This window comes from Sturnus vulgaris, chromosome 3 (assembly GCF_052056855.1).
Source record: "Sturnus vulgaris isolate bStuVul1 chromosome 3, bStuVul1.hap1, whole genome shotgun sequence".
NCBI lineage: Eukaryota > Metazoa > Chordata > Aves > Passeriformes > Sturnidae > Sturnus > Sturnus vulgaris.
In genome coordinates, this window is record NC_142245.1 from 86882733 (window position 1) to 86895164 (window position 12432).

General features: G+C 39.1%; 1 protein-coding gene across 14 annotated transcripts in view; it reads right to left on the reverse strand.

Annotated features, from left to right (window-relative positions):
* Positions 1–3811: 3811 nt before the first annotated feature.
* The window catches only part of ADGRB3 (adhesion G protein-coupled receptor B3), a 440618-nt gene continuing 431997 nt past the window's right edge, over positions 3812–12432 (reverse strand). For 11 of the 14 annotated variants that reach the window (XM_088162223.1, XM_088162221.1, XM_088162226.1 and 8 more), the window contains 2 exons: positions 6576–6680; positions 3812–4630 (listed from right to left, as the gene is read on the reverse strand). In XM_088162223.1, coding sequence (XP_088018349.1) covers positions 4442–4630; positions 6576–6680 — 294 coding nt within the window. In that variant the 3' untranslated portion in view covers positions 3812–4441. The remainder of the gene's footprint in view (positions 4631–6575; positions 6681–12432) is intronic. The other 3 variants (XM_088162232.1, XM_088162231.1, XM_088162222.1) reach the window with 1 other exon arrangement.

The window sequence follows — 12432 nt, forward strand, 5'->3', positions numbered from 1 at the left end:
GAGTGTCAGGACAACACTTCCAAGAGCACTGACACATTGATTGAGAAGAAATTCAGACTCAGTAGTCAATTAAATGGAAAGGCCTCTAGCTCTTTGTTTCTTTTGTCCTAAGTCTTCATCACAGAGCCATTAGCATTACATATATGCCAACATTAAATCACTGGTACTCCAAAGGTGCATCAGAGTGGCAGCACTGCTTTCCTACCTCTCATCCCTTGTAGCATCACTTACACTCTCCTCCCTCCTTATTTCCAAAAGGTATTCTAGATTATGAGCTGAAGTTTAATAATGACTAATTCATTGTTTACCTCCAAGTTTCTAGGTTCAGTAACATCACTTTGGCAAAGGCCTATGTAGCAAATAATTGTGGTAGCAACACAAAACCCCTTTATCCAGCCTTGGATCTGAAATCCTGGACATTTTGAACTATTGTCTGAGTGATCTCTGGCTGCTCAGCTGGATTTCCTGTATGCACCGTTCCCCTACACTGAAAAGTCCAGGCCATATTTTGTTTAACATTAACTTTCCAGAAAAACACCTTCCCTGAATATGCATGTAAGAAGGAGACAGAGGAACTGCATAGGGTTTTATACAACTGCTAATGTGTATTTAAACTGTTGAGAAAATGAAGCCTGTAATAAAAAAGATTTTTGCCTCTTGTATATACATATAGGGAATATATATTTTGAGTTGCTTCTGGGTAAACTCTGGGCTGAGCTCAGCTGCCTCAGTCTCCTCCAGTGCTAGTGACAGCAACATTGGCTGAGCCCTCAAACACCTGAACCTTTCTGTAGCTGCAGCTGGACCCCAGCTGAGGTAGCCAGACCACGCAGAGTGGCACTAGCTGGCAGGCAGATGCAGGGCCCCCTGTCATGCCTGTATCTAGTATGATTTAGGGAGTCCTGACTTAATTTTTATTTCCATATAATATAATCCCAAACATCTGCTCAGTGCTTTATCAACATTTAAGCCAGTGCATAAAAGTTGGTAGTCTCCTGCTGGGCTCAGTCTGACATGCATCATTTCAGAGACATTGAGCAGAAACTGCAAGTACGAGTGGCATCTTACTTATGGGAAACAAACTCTGTTTTAATAGGAATCAGTCAAATCAGTAGGCAAATATACTAGGTTTCAGCATGCTTTTCATTTCTGAATAAGAAATATGTAAGAAAATAAAAATGCCTAGCATTTTCTGCTCAGAGCAGCATAAACTCTAATTAAAGAGGCACTGAATGTTGCTGCTCATACACTGAAAGCACATCTGTGAGTGCCGTGTGATACATAAACACCCAGGCTAATGTTAAACCTGAATCCACTGGGTTATTAATAACAGCAGAACTGGGTCAGCAGTGTATTGAGTGTAAACTGATTTATCTTGTTTCCTGGGTTTGCAGGAAGTTTAGAGCCTACTCTAAGCTTTCTACAGTTGTAACTAGACCACCATTGAACAGGAGTTAGGTGATATAAAGCTTATACAAATAATTTCTGCATTACAGTTATTGAAATATCAAGGCCTTTAAATATGTATTATGTTTAGATCCGTCAAGAAGGATGCTAAGGCTTATATCTGGATTCAGGGGTCTAAGCTTCCTCATTTGGGCTCAAAAATTAGAAATTTTGTAAAACATGCTCTGAGACTTGTTACCATATGGAATGAAATCCTTAAAAAATGTGCAGTTTCTGTTGTATGTAGTGAGAAGTTTTTGGTGCACTATCTGATCTGAAAAGTTAGGAGGCTGCATAGCCAGCCTTGCCATCTGCCTCCTTCTATAACAGCCTCTTGAAAAACAGCCAGTTCTTTTTGACTGATGTATCACAGTATAGACTGATAGAAACATTAGGGTTGGAAAAGACCTCCAAGACCATCCAAGTCCAACCTTGACTGAACACCACCTTGTCAACTAAACACAGCACTAAGTGACACAGTTATTCATTGAACACACCAGAGATGGAGACTCCACTACATCCATGGGCAGTCCAATGCTTAACCACCCTTTCTGTGAAGAAATTCTTCTTGATGTTCAACCTAAACCTCCCCTGATGCCAGGGAGGCCATTTCTTCATCCTGTTGCTGGTTGCCTGGGAGAAGAGACTGACTCCCACCTGGCTACAGCCTCTTTTCAGGGAGCTGTAGAGAGGGATAAGGTCTCCCTTGAGCCTCCTTTTCTCCTGGCTAAACAACCCCAGCTCCCTCAGCTGCTCCTCACAGGACTTACTCTCTAGACCCTTCACCAGTCTTGTTGCCCCTCTCTGGACACACTCCAGCACCTCAACATCCTTCCTCAACTGGGTGGCCCCCCAGACACAGCACTGAGGGTGCAGCCTCAGCAGTGCTGAGTACAGAGGGACAGTCACTGCCCTGCTCCTGCTGGCCACACTGTTGCTGACACAGGCCAGGATGCCATTGGCCTTCTTGGCCACCTGGGCACATGCTGGCTCATGTTCAGCCTCTGTCACCAGCAGCCTCAAGTCCCTTTCTGCTGGGGAGTTTTCCACCCACTCTGCCCCCAGCCTGTAGCACTGCAGGGAGTTGTTGTGATCCAAGTTCAGGACTTGGTACTTGGCCTTGTTAAACCTCACACCATTGGCCTCTGCCCATTGATCCAGCCTGTCCAGATCCCTCTGCAGACCTTTCCTGCCCTCCAGCAGCTCAACACTCCTGCCCAATTGTGTTGTCTGCAAACTTACTGAGGGTGATAGTACTGCATTATCTAACCTCTACGCACCAAAGCCAGTTACTGGACCTGGTACCAGGCTGATGGCTAGTTATTTCTTACTTGTTTTAAGATTTAGATCCTGAGGCATTAGATTAGAGAAGTCTTCACTCAGCATGAGATACTCATTCAAAGCTGGCAAAGTCAGCCTCTTTTTTGTGACTTAAATACCTTATGGCCTGCAGAAAAGATTGTCAAACACTTTCTGAAGATTGGTCCTAAGGTTGATCCTAAGTACTTCTCTTAACAGATGGATGCTGATCTTCCTCTTCCAATTCTCTGGGTTAAGTTCTCACTGACAAGCCTCTATTCTTATCTTTTTTCTTCCTAAGCAGATTGGTGGTCATGTTTTCTTCCTCTCTAAGATCTCTCCAGTTAGTAGGCTGCCGTATATTCACTTTTGAACAGCAGGAACCAAAATAGTTTTTGAAACTTTTTTCTAGAACTATGACATCTAAAGATTTGAGATATTATTCCATCTATATCCCCCACAGCTATGCTGTAGATGAGAATTTTGAAGATCTGGTTTTGATTCTGTGCATGGAAAAGGAGATTAAGTCTTCCTATTCCTAATCGTTTAACTGTATTTTCAATACAAAAAATAATCATACTTTGCTTGTGATTTACGATGAAACTGATTCAGGATTTTTGGGTTTGACTCATTGTTTTGGTTTTTTTTCAAAATCTGAAATACTTAGGAACTTTTTTAATTTGAGATTTTTTTTTTATACGGCAAGAAGATCATGCACAAGATATAATGATTCTAAGTAAGCATTTTCTTTGGGTGCTGTGCATTGAAACTTATTTACCATTATTGGTCTTTCTACAACTAGACAAAAATTCTTATAAAAAAGAAAAATTGTAATAGTATTCTGAGAAGTCCGATTTTGTGGTACATTGTTGGAAAAAAAACCCCTAAGAAAATGCAGAATGGATACAAGCCTACTAATATGATTTAGAAACTTTTTGCAGAAGCTACATACAACATGCTATTAAAACTGCAAATACATATTCAATATTTTTGTTTTATAGAAAATTTTATAAATATTCAAATTTAAGAGAAACAATATGGAATAAAATGCACTAGGAAACTGATATGTAGACAAAGGTTTATTTACACCATACAACATTTTAAATATTTTATACACAGCTGCAGCAGAGAAAGCTGTTCTGAGCTTTCCAGAGAAAACTGCAATAATAAAGATGTGAAATATATTATTCATATAAAAGTGAGATTATTACTTTATTGCATTTAAAGCAATGAAGAATGTAGCTCAACAGACATTCATTTAATGACAAAAACTTTGCTTTTATATTATAAAGTAAAAAGTGTAGTAATGGCCAAACAGACTGTTATAAACTTTAAAAACTGCATAAATATATACATTGTGCTTCATGGTGAAGTTTTTTGAAAACTAAACCAAATGAAGCTGTTACAACATGAATCGTTGCTTGAGGTTTATCTATAAAGATTACCTTACAAATCCATTCCACGGGTACTTACAACACACGATGGTAAGAATTGTACACCTGGTTCTCCACTAGCTGCACTAGTGGGAATATACTGTACGAAAAAACCACTGACATTTGGCACAGGAAGAGCCTGACATAAAGGAGTTGCAATGTTCAGACAGGAGCGTCAGGATCGTCAGGATTCCCAAAGTCTTTTTATTGTCAGTGCAATTAATTATTTTTACTTTGTTTCTGTTTTGTTCAGTTCCTTTTCGTTAAACTTCTGTTTGAAAGTCACCTTCTTGCACGTCTAAAGGCAAGTTCAGACACTTCTCCCATTCTGCTGGTCTGAGTTCTAAAGCATCTTTTGCCTCTGTGTCTAATACATTTATCGTTGTATAGTGTTGGTAGTCACCTGTGGTTTTGAAACTGTCCCATGGAGCCTTGCTCGGTCCTGAGTTCTCCTGAAGACCAAAGAAAGAAGAATTAAAATCATGGATGAAATAATGCAGTTTCCATTTATAAGGCTGATTGCTGACGTGCTCTCATGAGACACAGAAGCTGGAGAGGGGAAATGGCTTTGCAGGGAGCTGGGCTGGCGGGTGCTCGGCACCGCTGTGACTCTGTCAACAATCAACACTTGGGCAGGCTCCTCACCTGAGCTGCCAGCTAAGCCCTTTCTTTCACAAGAACCCACGTGTGAGGAATGGGCTGAGAGATCCAGTACCAACAGACATCTTTCTAAGAGTGGGAGAAAAGTGGGAGAAGAGTGTCGAAAAGAAGGAGATGAGAAAGGAAGGTAACTGAGAAGAGTTTGCTCACTCCTGAAATATGGAGTGGTTTGAAACAGAGACTGCTGCAGGTGGCAGGTGCATGTGGCATAATGTGCATGGCAGGATGACAGAAACCTTGAGAATGCTGTGAGAACCACCTTGCTTTACAGGCTGATGAGCTCACGTATATTAGGATTAACAGACTGAAAGGTGGTTATTTTCTACTGAATGATGTTTTATTTCTTTAATGCTAGGTTTTATAAGGTAAAAGACTTTATGGACCAATTTAATTAGAGATTTCTGCTGTAATATGTTGGGTGGGTTGTAGTTGCTAAAATCCAATATTTTGGCACCATCTAAGATACCTTTGGACTTTCTGCTTGATCTCCACCTATCTTTCACGAGAGATGCAGATCTCATTTGAGTCCTGTATCACTGCTGCCTGTACTGTGCTGTAAACCAAGCCCTCTGTCTAAAATAGCCTGAGATGCCTATATTTAGGTACCTGGATCACTCTCTGGCTGTCTCACAAACAGACCATTCCTCTAGGCAGCTTTTATTAGCAGACCTTTCAAAAGCACAGAACCAATGTGAAACAGAGTAAACACAACTCTTCCACTGAGATTCCCTTTGAGATTTTGAATTAATTCAAGCTTTATGTGAACAGCAAATCTCAAGTAGGGAGACAAATGAAAACATTACATGTCAGCTGATCTCAAAAGCAGGAGTGAGTGAGAACTTGATACAAAATAACACATATCACAGATAAAGGTTCATCAAAGAATCAGGGCTAAATTTCTGCTGGATTAAGATGATGTAAATGATGTAAATCCATTGGCCTCACATCTGTTTAATACCTCTTCTTCATGTCTGAGAGCAGCTCTTCTGAAAAAGTTATAGAATACAATAATTCTAGCTCAGTTCCATTTAATATACAATTTTCACATTATAAAATTATATAAAAATTATTACCAATCAAAATATTACTGATAAAAATATGTCAGACTAAATTAGCTGTTTTAATTAGGCAGAATCAACTATTTCCTTGCTCTCATTATCAGATGTAGTCAGGGTGCTATGCATGTGTGTATAAGTGTGTGTGTGTATAAATTTGAATTATGATGATAGCAGCCTCAACTCAGGATGATTTAATTTTTGCTTTTCCCATGGTAAATATTTATAAACCTATTATGGAAAAGACATGGCATTACAGAGATCTTGTTTGCTTTCTGGACATTTGCATGTATAGGTAAATCTATCTGGACTTGTTTGTAGTATCGAATTTATTATCTCCTTGCCTAGGTAGAGGAAAAGCCTTATTGGTGAAATTATATCAGTGAGCTGCTTTCTCTGTATAAAGGCCTTTAGACACAGTAGGCATATACAGATTTGAAATGTATTCCCTCCAGTTCAATTACTTGTCATCTATAACGATGTTAGTGAGTTAGTTGTGGTCTAATTGTAGAATGTAATGAGTCTCATTATAGGTTGGATTACTGAAAATAGCTTTGGTTCTCATTTCTGAGGTACCTAAAGGTGAGGTCTTCTTGGGAAATGTACTGAAGTCAAAAGGCTCTTGTTTCATTGTTGTTGTTTAGGATCCACCATATTTTAAATATAATAGAAGGACACTTACCATACTGCCTGATTTTGGTACATCCCGAAATCTGTCCAGAGTCTGAAATTTCTGATTTAACTCTTGAAATAATTCCATATGCCTCTTTCTTGTATGCATGACCTTCTGCAAAATGGAATATACTTGCTTATATTTATAATTGAATATTTTTCTTTTTAAAGAGAAGTATTACTTTTTCCAACATAATAAAGTAAATTGAATTTGGCAGGGCGATCTTTTCCCTATAGATTTGACCAATGGAAGTGAATTGCCCTGGCCCTTCTCTCTGCTGTGTTTAATGTTCCTCCTGTGTATAAGAGATGGTTTTAACCCTATGTTTATAGACTTGTTAGAATTAGGGGCCACTGTTTTTATGCTAGGTTGGAAGTATCCTGAAAGTAATGGCAATTTCTCAGAAGAATGTTTCTCTTGCATATCAGGAATATTTTCTAGAATTTCTGTTTTCAGCATGGGTGCTTATATTTTAATTTCTATACGAAAGAAACAACACTTTTTAATGGTCCCTGTTGGAATAATTTTTATGAGAATGCTGAACTCAGAAATCTTGGCTCAAAATGGAAAATATCCAAATGTTATGTCTTTTTAATTAGACATCTTCTTGTCATTCAAATCATCATAAAATGTAACTGAAATTGCTTTCATATTAAGAAAAGTAGGCACATTTTTTTTCAATTTTACTTGCTTTCTTTTTTCATGGACAAAGAAATTGGAAACCACTCTCCCTTTAGCCATGCTGAGGGCACTCTAATTATAACTAATTATAACTAAATATGGAACTCCTGTGGAAGAGGAGGAGACCCCAAAAAGCCCCCATAATTCTCACACCTCAGTGCATGGGCCTCAGCCATGTATCTGCCTGGGCAGCTACCTGGAGAGTTAAGCCTGTTTTCAAGCCTAGATTGCAAACTATGCCCATTAGAGCTGTTTTCAAAGGAATTCATGCTCAGTTATGGATTCAGAGCAGCCTCTGGAGCCAAGCTGAAGGCTGCTTACTGTTTGACTACTCTCACGGTTTTATGGTCTGGATAGTCTGGGGATGGGAGGGTGTGAGGATGCTTCACCTCAGTCCAACAGTAGATGGGCTCGGATTTTCTTTTCTTAAGCTTTGTAACTGCTTGAACTTGAATTACACCCAGGGCAGCAGCCAGGAATGCTGACAGACGAGGTGCAGGACACAGGCCTTTGTGAAAGTCCTGATTTTGTGTCAAGCCTGATTTTCCCTGGAGCTCTGAGTGAAACCCTGCAAACTTAGGTGTGAGGTGCCTGAGTGTGACCCTTTCATCAAATAACACCCCTGCCAAGTCTAGGTTAGTACCTTTTAAAATGGAATGGCAATAGCTGATTCTCAATATTCCTTTATAAATGCCAACTTTATCTTTCATTTGCAATATGTCTTTAGAGATTTCATGAAATGTAGCTGCTCTTTTGGCCAGGCATTTCTTCTGCTATGTTGTAATACCTGTATTAACCTCAACACAGGCACACACAGTAGCTTGAGAATTTGTTCACTTCTGAAAAAAGGAGTTTGGCAATATGTCTCACAAAGAGACATGGGACATCAGCAATTAAAGATCTATTAACTTGAGTTGTGGGGTGAATAAGGGAAAACCTTTTACAATATTTGGTAATAAACTCCTTGGAAAAGGTAATTTAACTAGATATAGCTATCTAAATTTATGAAGGGAGTTTCACTTAAGTGACTTCCTGGGGATTATTTCAAGATATTGCTGCTATGGTAGACAGGAGTATATAGCAGTATTCATATACATAAAATTTAAAAAAAAAGGTTCTACCTCAAAGATTATTATTGGTTTAAATAAGGACACATCGTCATGGGAATAAAACAGTTTTGGTGGGTTAAAAAACTAGCTCTAAAAAGCAGGAAATAACATAAGGCTGTGAAACAAGTATCTCCATTTGGAAACTTTTTAGTAGAAAGCTGGGAATATAGAGAATGCTACTTTCTGATATATTTTCCTTAATCGTGTACCCAAGATGTCATTAAATAGCAAATATGAATAATGCAAATGTCTTACTCAGTTCATTACATTATTCCTGAGGAGAGGCAGGTGGGAGGAGAAATAAAATACTTGCACCGGGAAGTCTGCCAGAAAAAAAAATCTTTACATTTTATTCTTAATAGCAGCATGACTGGTATGAACATGTACCCATGGATCTTTTGGTTACTTTGTGTTTTCCTGGCTTCCATTCCATAATTCCTACCCACTGACACCCACTCCCTCCCTATTGCTTATAAAGAACAATCTGAACTGAAGGTGCAGCAACTTAAATTTCCAACTTTAACTCTCAGTTTCTAGACTTTTAAATTTCTGGTTAGAAAGCACCATTTTATCTCCTTTCTAGAAAATATGCTCAGTTGGGTAACACTCTTTCATGAGAAAAGAACCTACAAAGTATTTTTAGGGTGTTATTCTGTCTTTTCTGTTAAACAGGCAATGTGGACAACACCCCTTTATTAATCTTAAAAATACTTAACAATACAAAGCTGGAGATCTTGACCACTAATACTAGGATGACTGTGGTAACATCAGGATCTGAAAAGGATGGAAACTGAACTTGTATTGCCCTTTTTTCTTTAGGTGCAGCTGTGCAGCTGCCCATGGATGCTGCATGCCTGCCAGAAGCAGCAGAGTCAGCCACCAGGCTGCAGACACACATCCTCCTGTGCTGTCTCCTGAAGGCTTCATAACTCTGTGCTCCACACCCTAAAGGGGGTCAAACTGAACTGACACCCCTTCCACAATTCTACCCCCACTCTTAAGTCAGATAGAGTGTGTGTTTGGAAGGGACTACGCCTTACTCTGATTATCACCTACTCACAGAAAAGAATTGTGTGGATGGCTGTCAGCAAGATGGGGAGAACTTCAAACATAACTCTGCCCAGCTCCCTTTTTTATTTATGATAGGGTTTTAGCTGAACTCTAACTCAAGACAAATGTACTCATGACTATTTCATGACACCCCACCTGCAGTACTGTATTCAGCTTTTGGGGCTCCCAATGTAAGGTCCATGTCCTGTTGAAGTGAGTGTAGTGGAGGGTGATAAATATGATCAGTGGGCTGGAGGCCCTCTCCTATGAATTCAGACTGAGAGAATTTGGGTGGTTCAGCCTGGAGATGAGAAGGCTTTGGGGAATCTTACAGCAGCCTTGCAGTACCTAAGGGGGGCCTACAAGAAAGCTGGAGAAGGACTTTTTACAAGAACATACAGTGATAGGACAAGTGGTGATGACTTTAAGATGAAAGAGGGTAGGTTTAGATTAGATGTAGAAAAAAGACTTCTATGATGAAGGTGGTGAGACACTGGAACAGGTTGCCAGAGAAGTGGATGCCCCATTCCTGCAAGTGCTAAAGGCCAGGTTGGATGAGGCTCAGCCTGGTCTAGTGGAAGGTGCTCCTGCCAGTGGCTGGCACTTGGCTCTAGATGATCTTTAAGGCCCCTTTCAACCTAAGGCTATTCAGTGATTCCACTATTTGTCAATCTCATAAATAACAATATCATCACCATCATCATCGCCATCATCATCATCACCACCACCACCAGGTAATTTAATTTGCCTTGGAGATTTTCTACATTGTCACAGTTAAAAATGTTCTCTCTCAAATCCTGTACAAAGCAGCTAAGTTAAAAGAACACATGGGGAAATGCCTTCCCAGCCCTCTAATGGAAATGTTCTTTTTTCAAGATATTATAGGTGTGATCAGTTGCCAAACTTGGAAACAGGAAATAATTTTTCCCTGCAGGCATATTTTTTTTACCTTTGTCTTCAAAAGATGTCTTCAGGTTAGTAAGAGAGTGATTTTAAACTTTTATGAGTTATAATAGTATTATAATAAATAACTATGGCAGTTGAAATTCTGAAAGAATGCAGCTCCAGCAATCACTGATCAATTTAGCACTATTGTTGGTGACAGTCTACTGATCTGTGGAAAGAAGACAGTCTAGTATTCGCACGTGTCCCGTGTATCCTTGCTCTCCCTCAGTGCAAGAGATGACTTGAATCCTAGGGATCAGGGTAATACGACATTTTCTGAAATATTTGGCATAAATGTTGTTAACAGAGTAGATCCAATGAGTGGCAGATAGAAATGAGAGAGTGGTGTGACTGGGGAATCCTAAAGTCAGACTCTTTCATAGAATTTAAAGGTAATTGTGATCTTGAATCCTAAAACACATGCCAATAGTACTGTTTAGCTCTCCTGTACATTTTTGTAATTGCCAGCATACACCTATTATAAAGCCCTCCAGGGAATTTCTACAGCATCTGTATTTCTGTTCGACATAATTAGAATGAATTTTATTTGATCTGACAGCTAACTGTTAGTGCTGAGACTTAATGAAAAAGCTACCTGTCCAGCTCTAAAGAAAAAAATGACAGGAGTTGGAGGGCACTTAGCTGGGGTTAGCACAGCCTGTGACAGCAACGATCCAAAATGTCCAAACCAATAATTTTACTCATGTTTTGGACACCAGACTGCATGAATGAGTCCAAACTTATCTTTATTAATAGCAAGAAAAGAGCTGTAAAGTTGTTTTGTGTTGACCATTTAGCAAACTTCAAAGTTCAACTAGATTAGTCAGTGTTTTACAAAATCTAACCGAGGACAACATATCATGTAGCAGAAATACTTCCTGCTGACAGACTAAGCCCTGCTTGTTACACTCTTTTTTTCCCCCCTACATGAATGGATGATTTAAGATTGTAATGGTAAACAATTTAAAAAAGGAAAACAAGATACAGGTGCCCAGTTTTGGGACCTCCCTCTCTAACCAGCTTGGGATCTATGTTAAGTGCTTGCCAGTTTTGATGGCAACATTTTCTCTCTCCCTTTCTTTTGACTGAGACACGTTTTCCATAACAGAACCCACACAGACACAGGACTTCAATTATTTATAATCCATTGCAAAGGCCCTTAAAACTACATCTGTATTTCTGTATGTACTGAGGATAACAGAGAGTATTTTGTATGTAGTCTTAGTCTAGCTGTGTTCACATTGCATAGCAGCTGGCTTGGCATTTCTTCTGCGGCTCCTGGAGAAAAATGGCCTTTCTAATGTTTTTTTAATGTATTTTTGTTGTTTTTCTTTCAAATTATTTATATTAAGATGAATGTTCCATTGGAAGCCACTAGAATAGTCATCTTTTTTTTAAATATGAAACCATGAATATATAGTAATAAGTCAAGCATGTCCAAGACTACTCTCTGGCAATATCTAACATGGAATGTTCTCCATAAATACTAAATTCTATTAAATTCTCTTAGTTTCCCCATATAAAAAGTCTAAAACCAAACTGTCTATTGTGAATGGTACCCAGATTGAACTTATATCTTTAATGGCACTCAAGAACTTCTTGGAGAGACAATGGTGGTCCAGACCAAAATAGTGAAGGTCTTTCTAAAAATTAATCCATAAAAAAGCTGGCATTTTTGGCACCCAGGAATATCCCCTCAATGTCTAATTTATTAAGATAGACATAGCCTGAGTATTTCTCTTGAATGTATATAGAGACATGTGTGAAAGGTTGAGGGTGTAGAAACTGCAGAGAGAGTGTTAAAAGGAAAAGGACAGAGGTAGCCAAACTTGTCCCATCCTTGTCCACACTTCACACTTAACATTTGTTATCTTCAGAACCACATCCATATCATTCTGTGATTTGGTATCCTCAGGAATACGGAAGGGCATTGTCTCAGACAGTGCCAGCTGGCACTGGTCACAGACAAAGCAGAGAAAGTGGTAAACATTTAAGTAGTGTGTTCAATCCCTTTGGCTTGATCTTACCTCCAGACTGTATTCCATTTTGCAGTCAAGCTGCTTTGGGGTATCCAAAGAGCA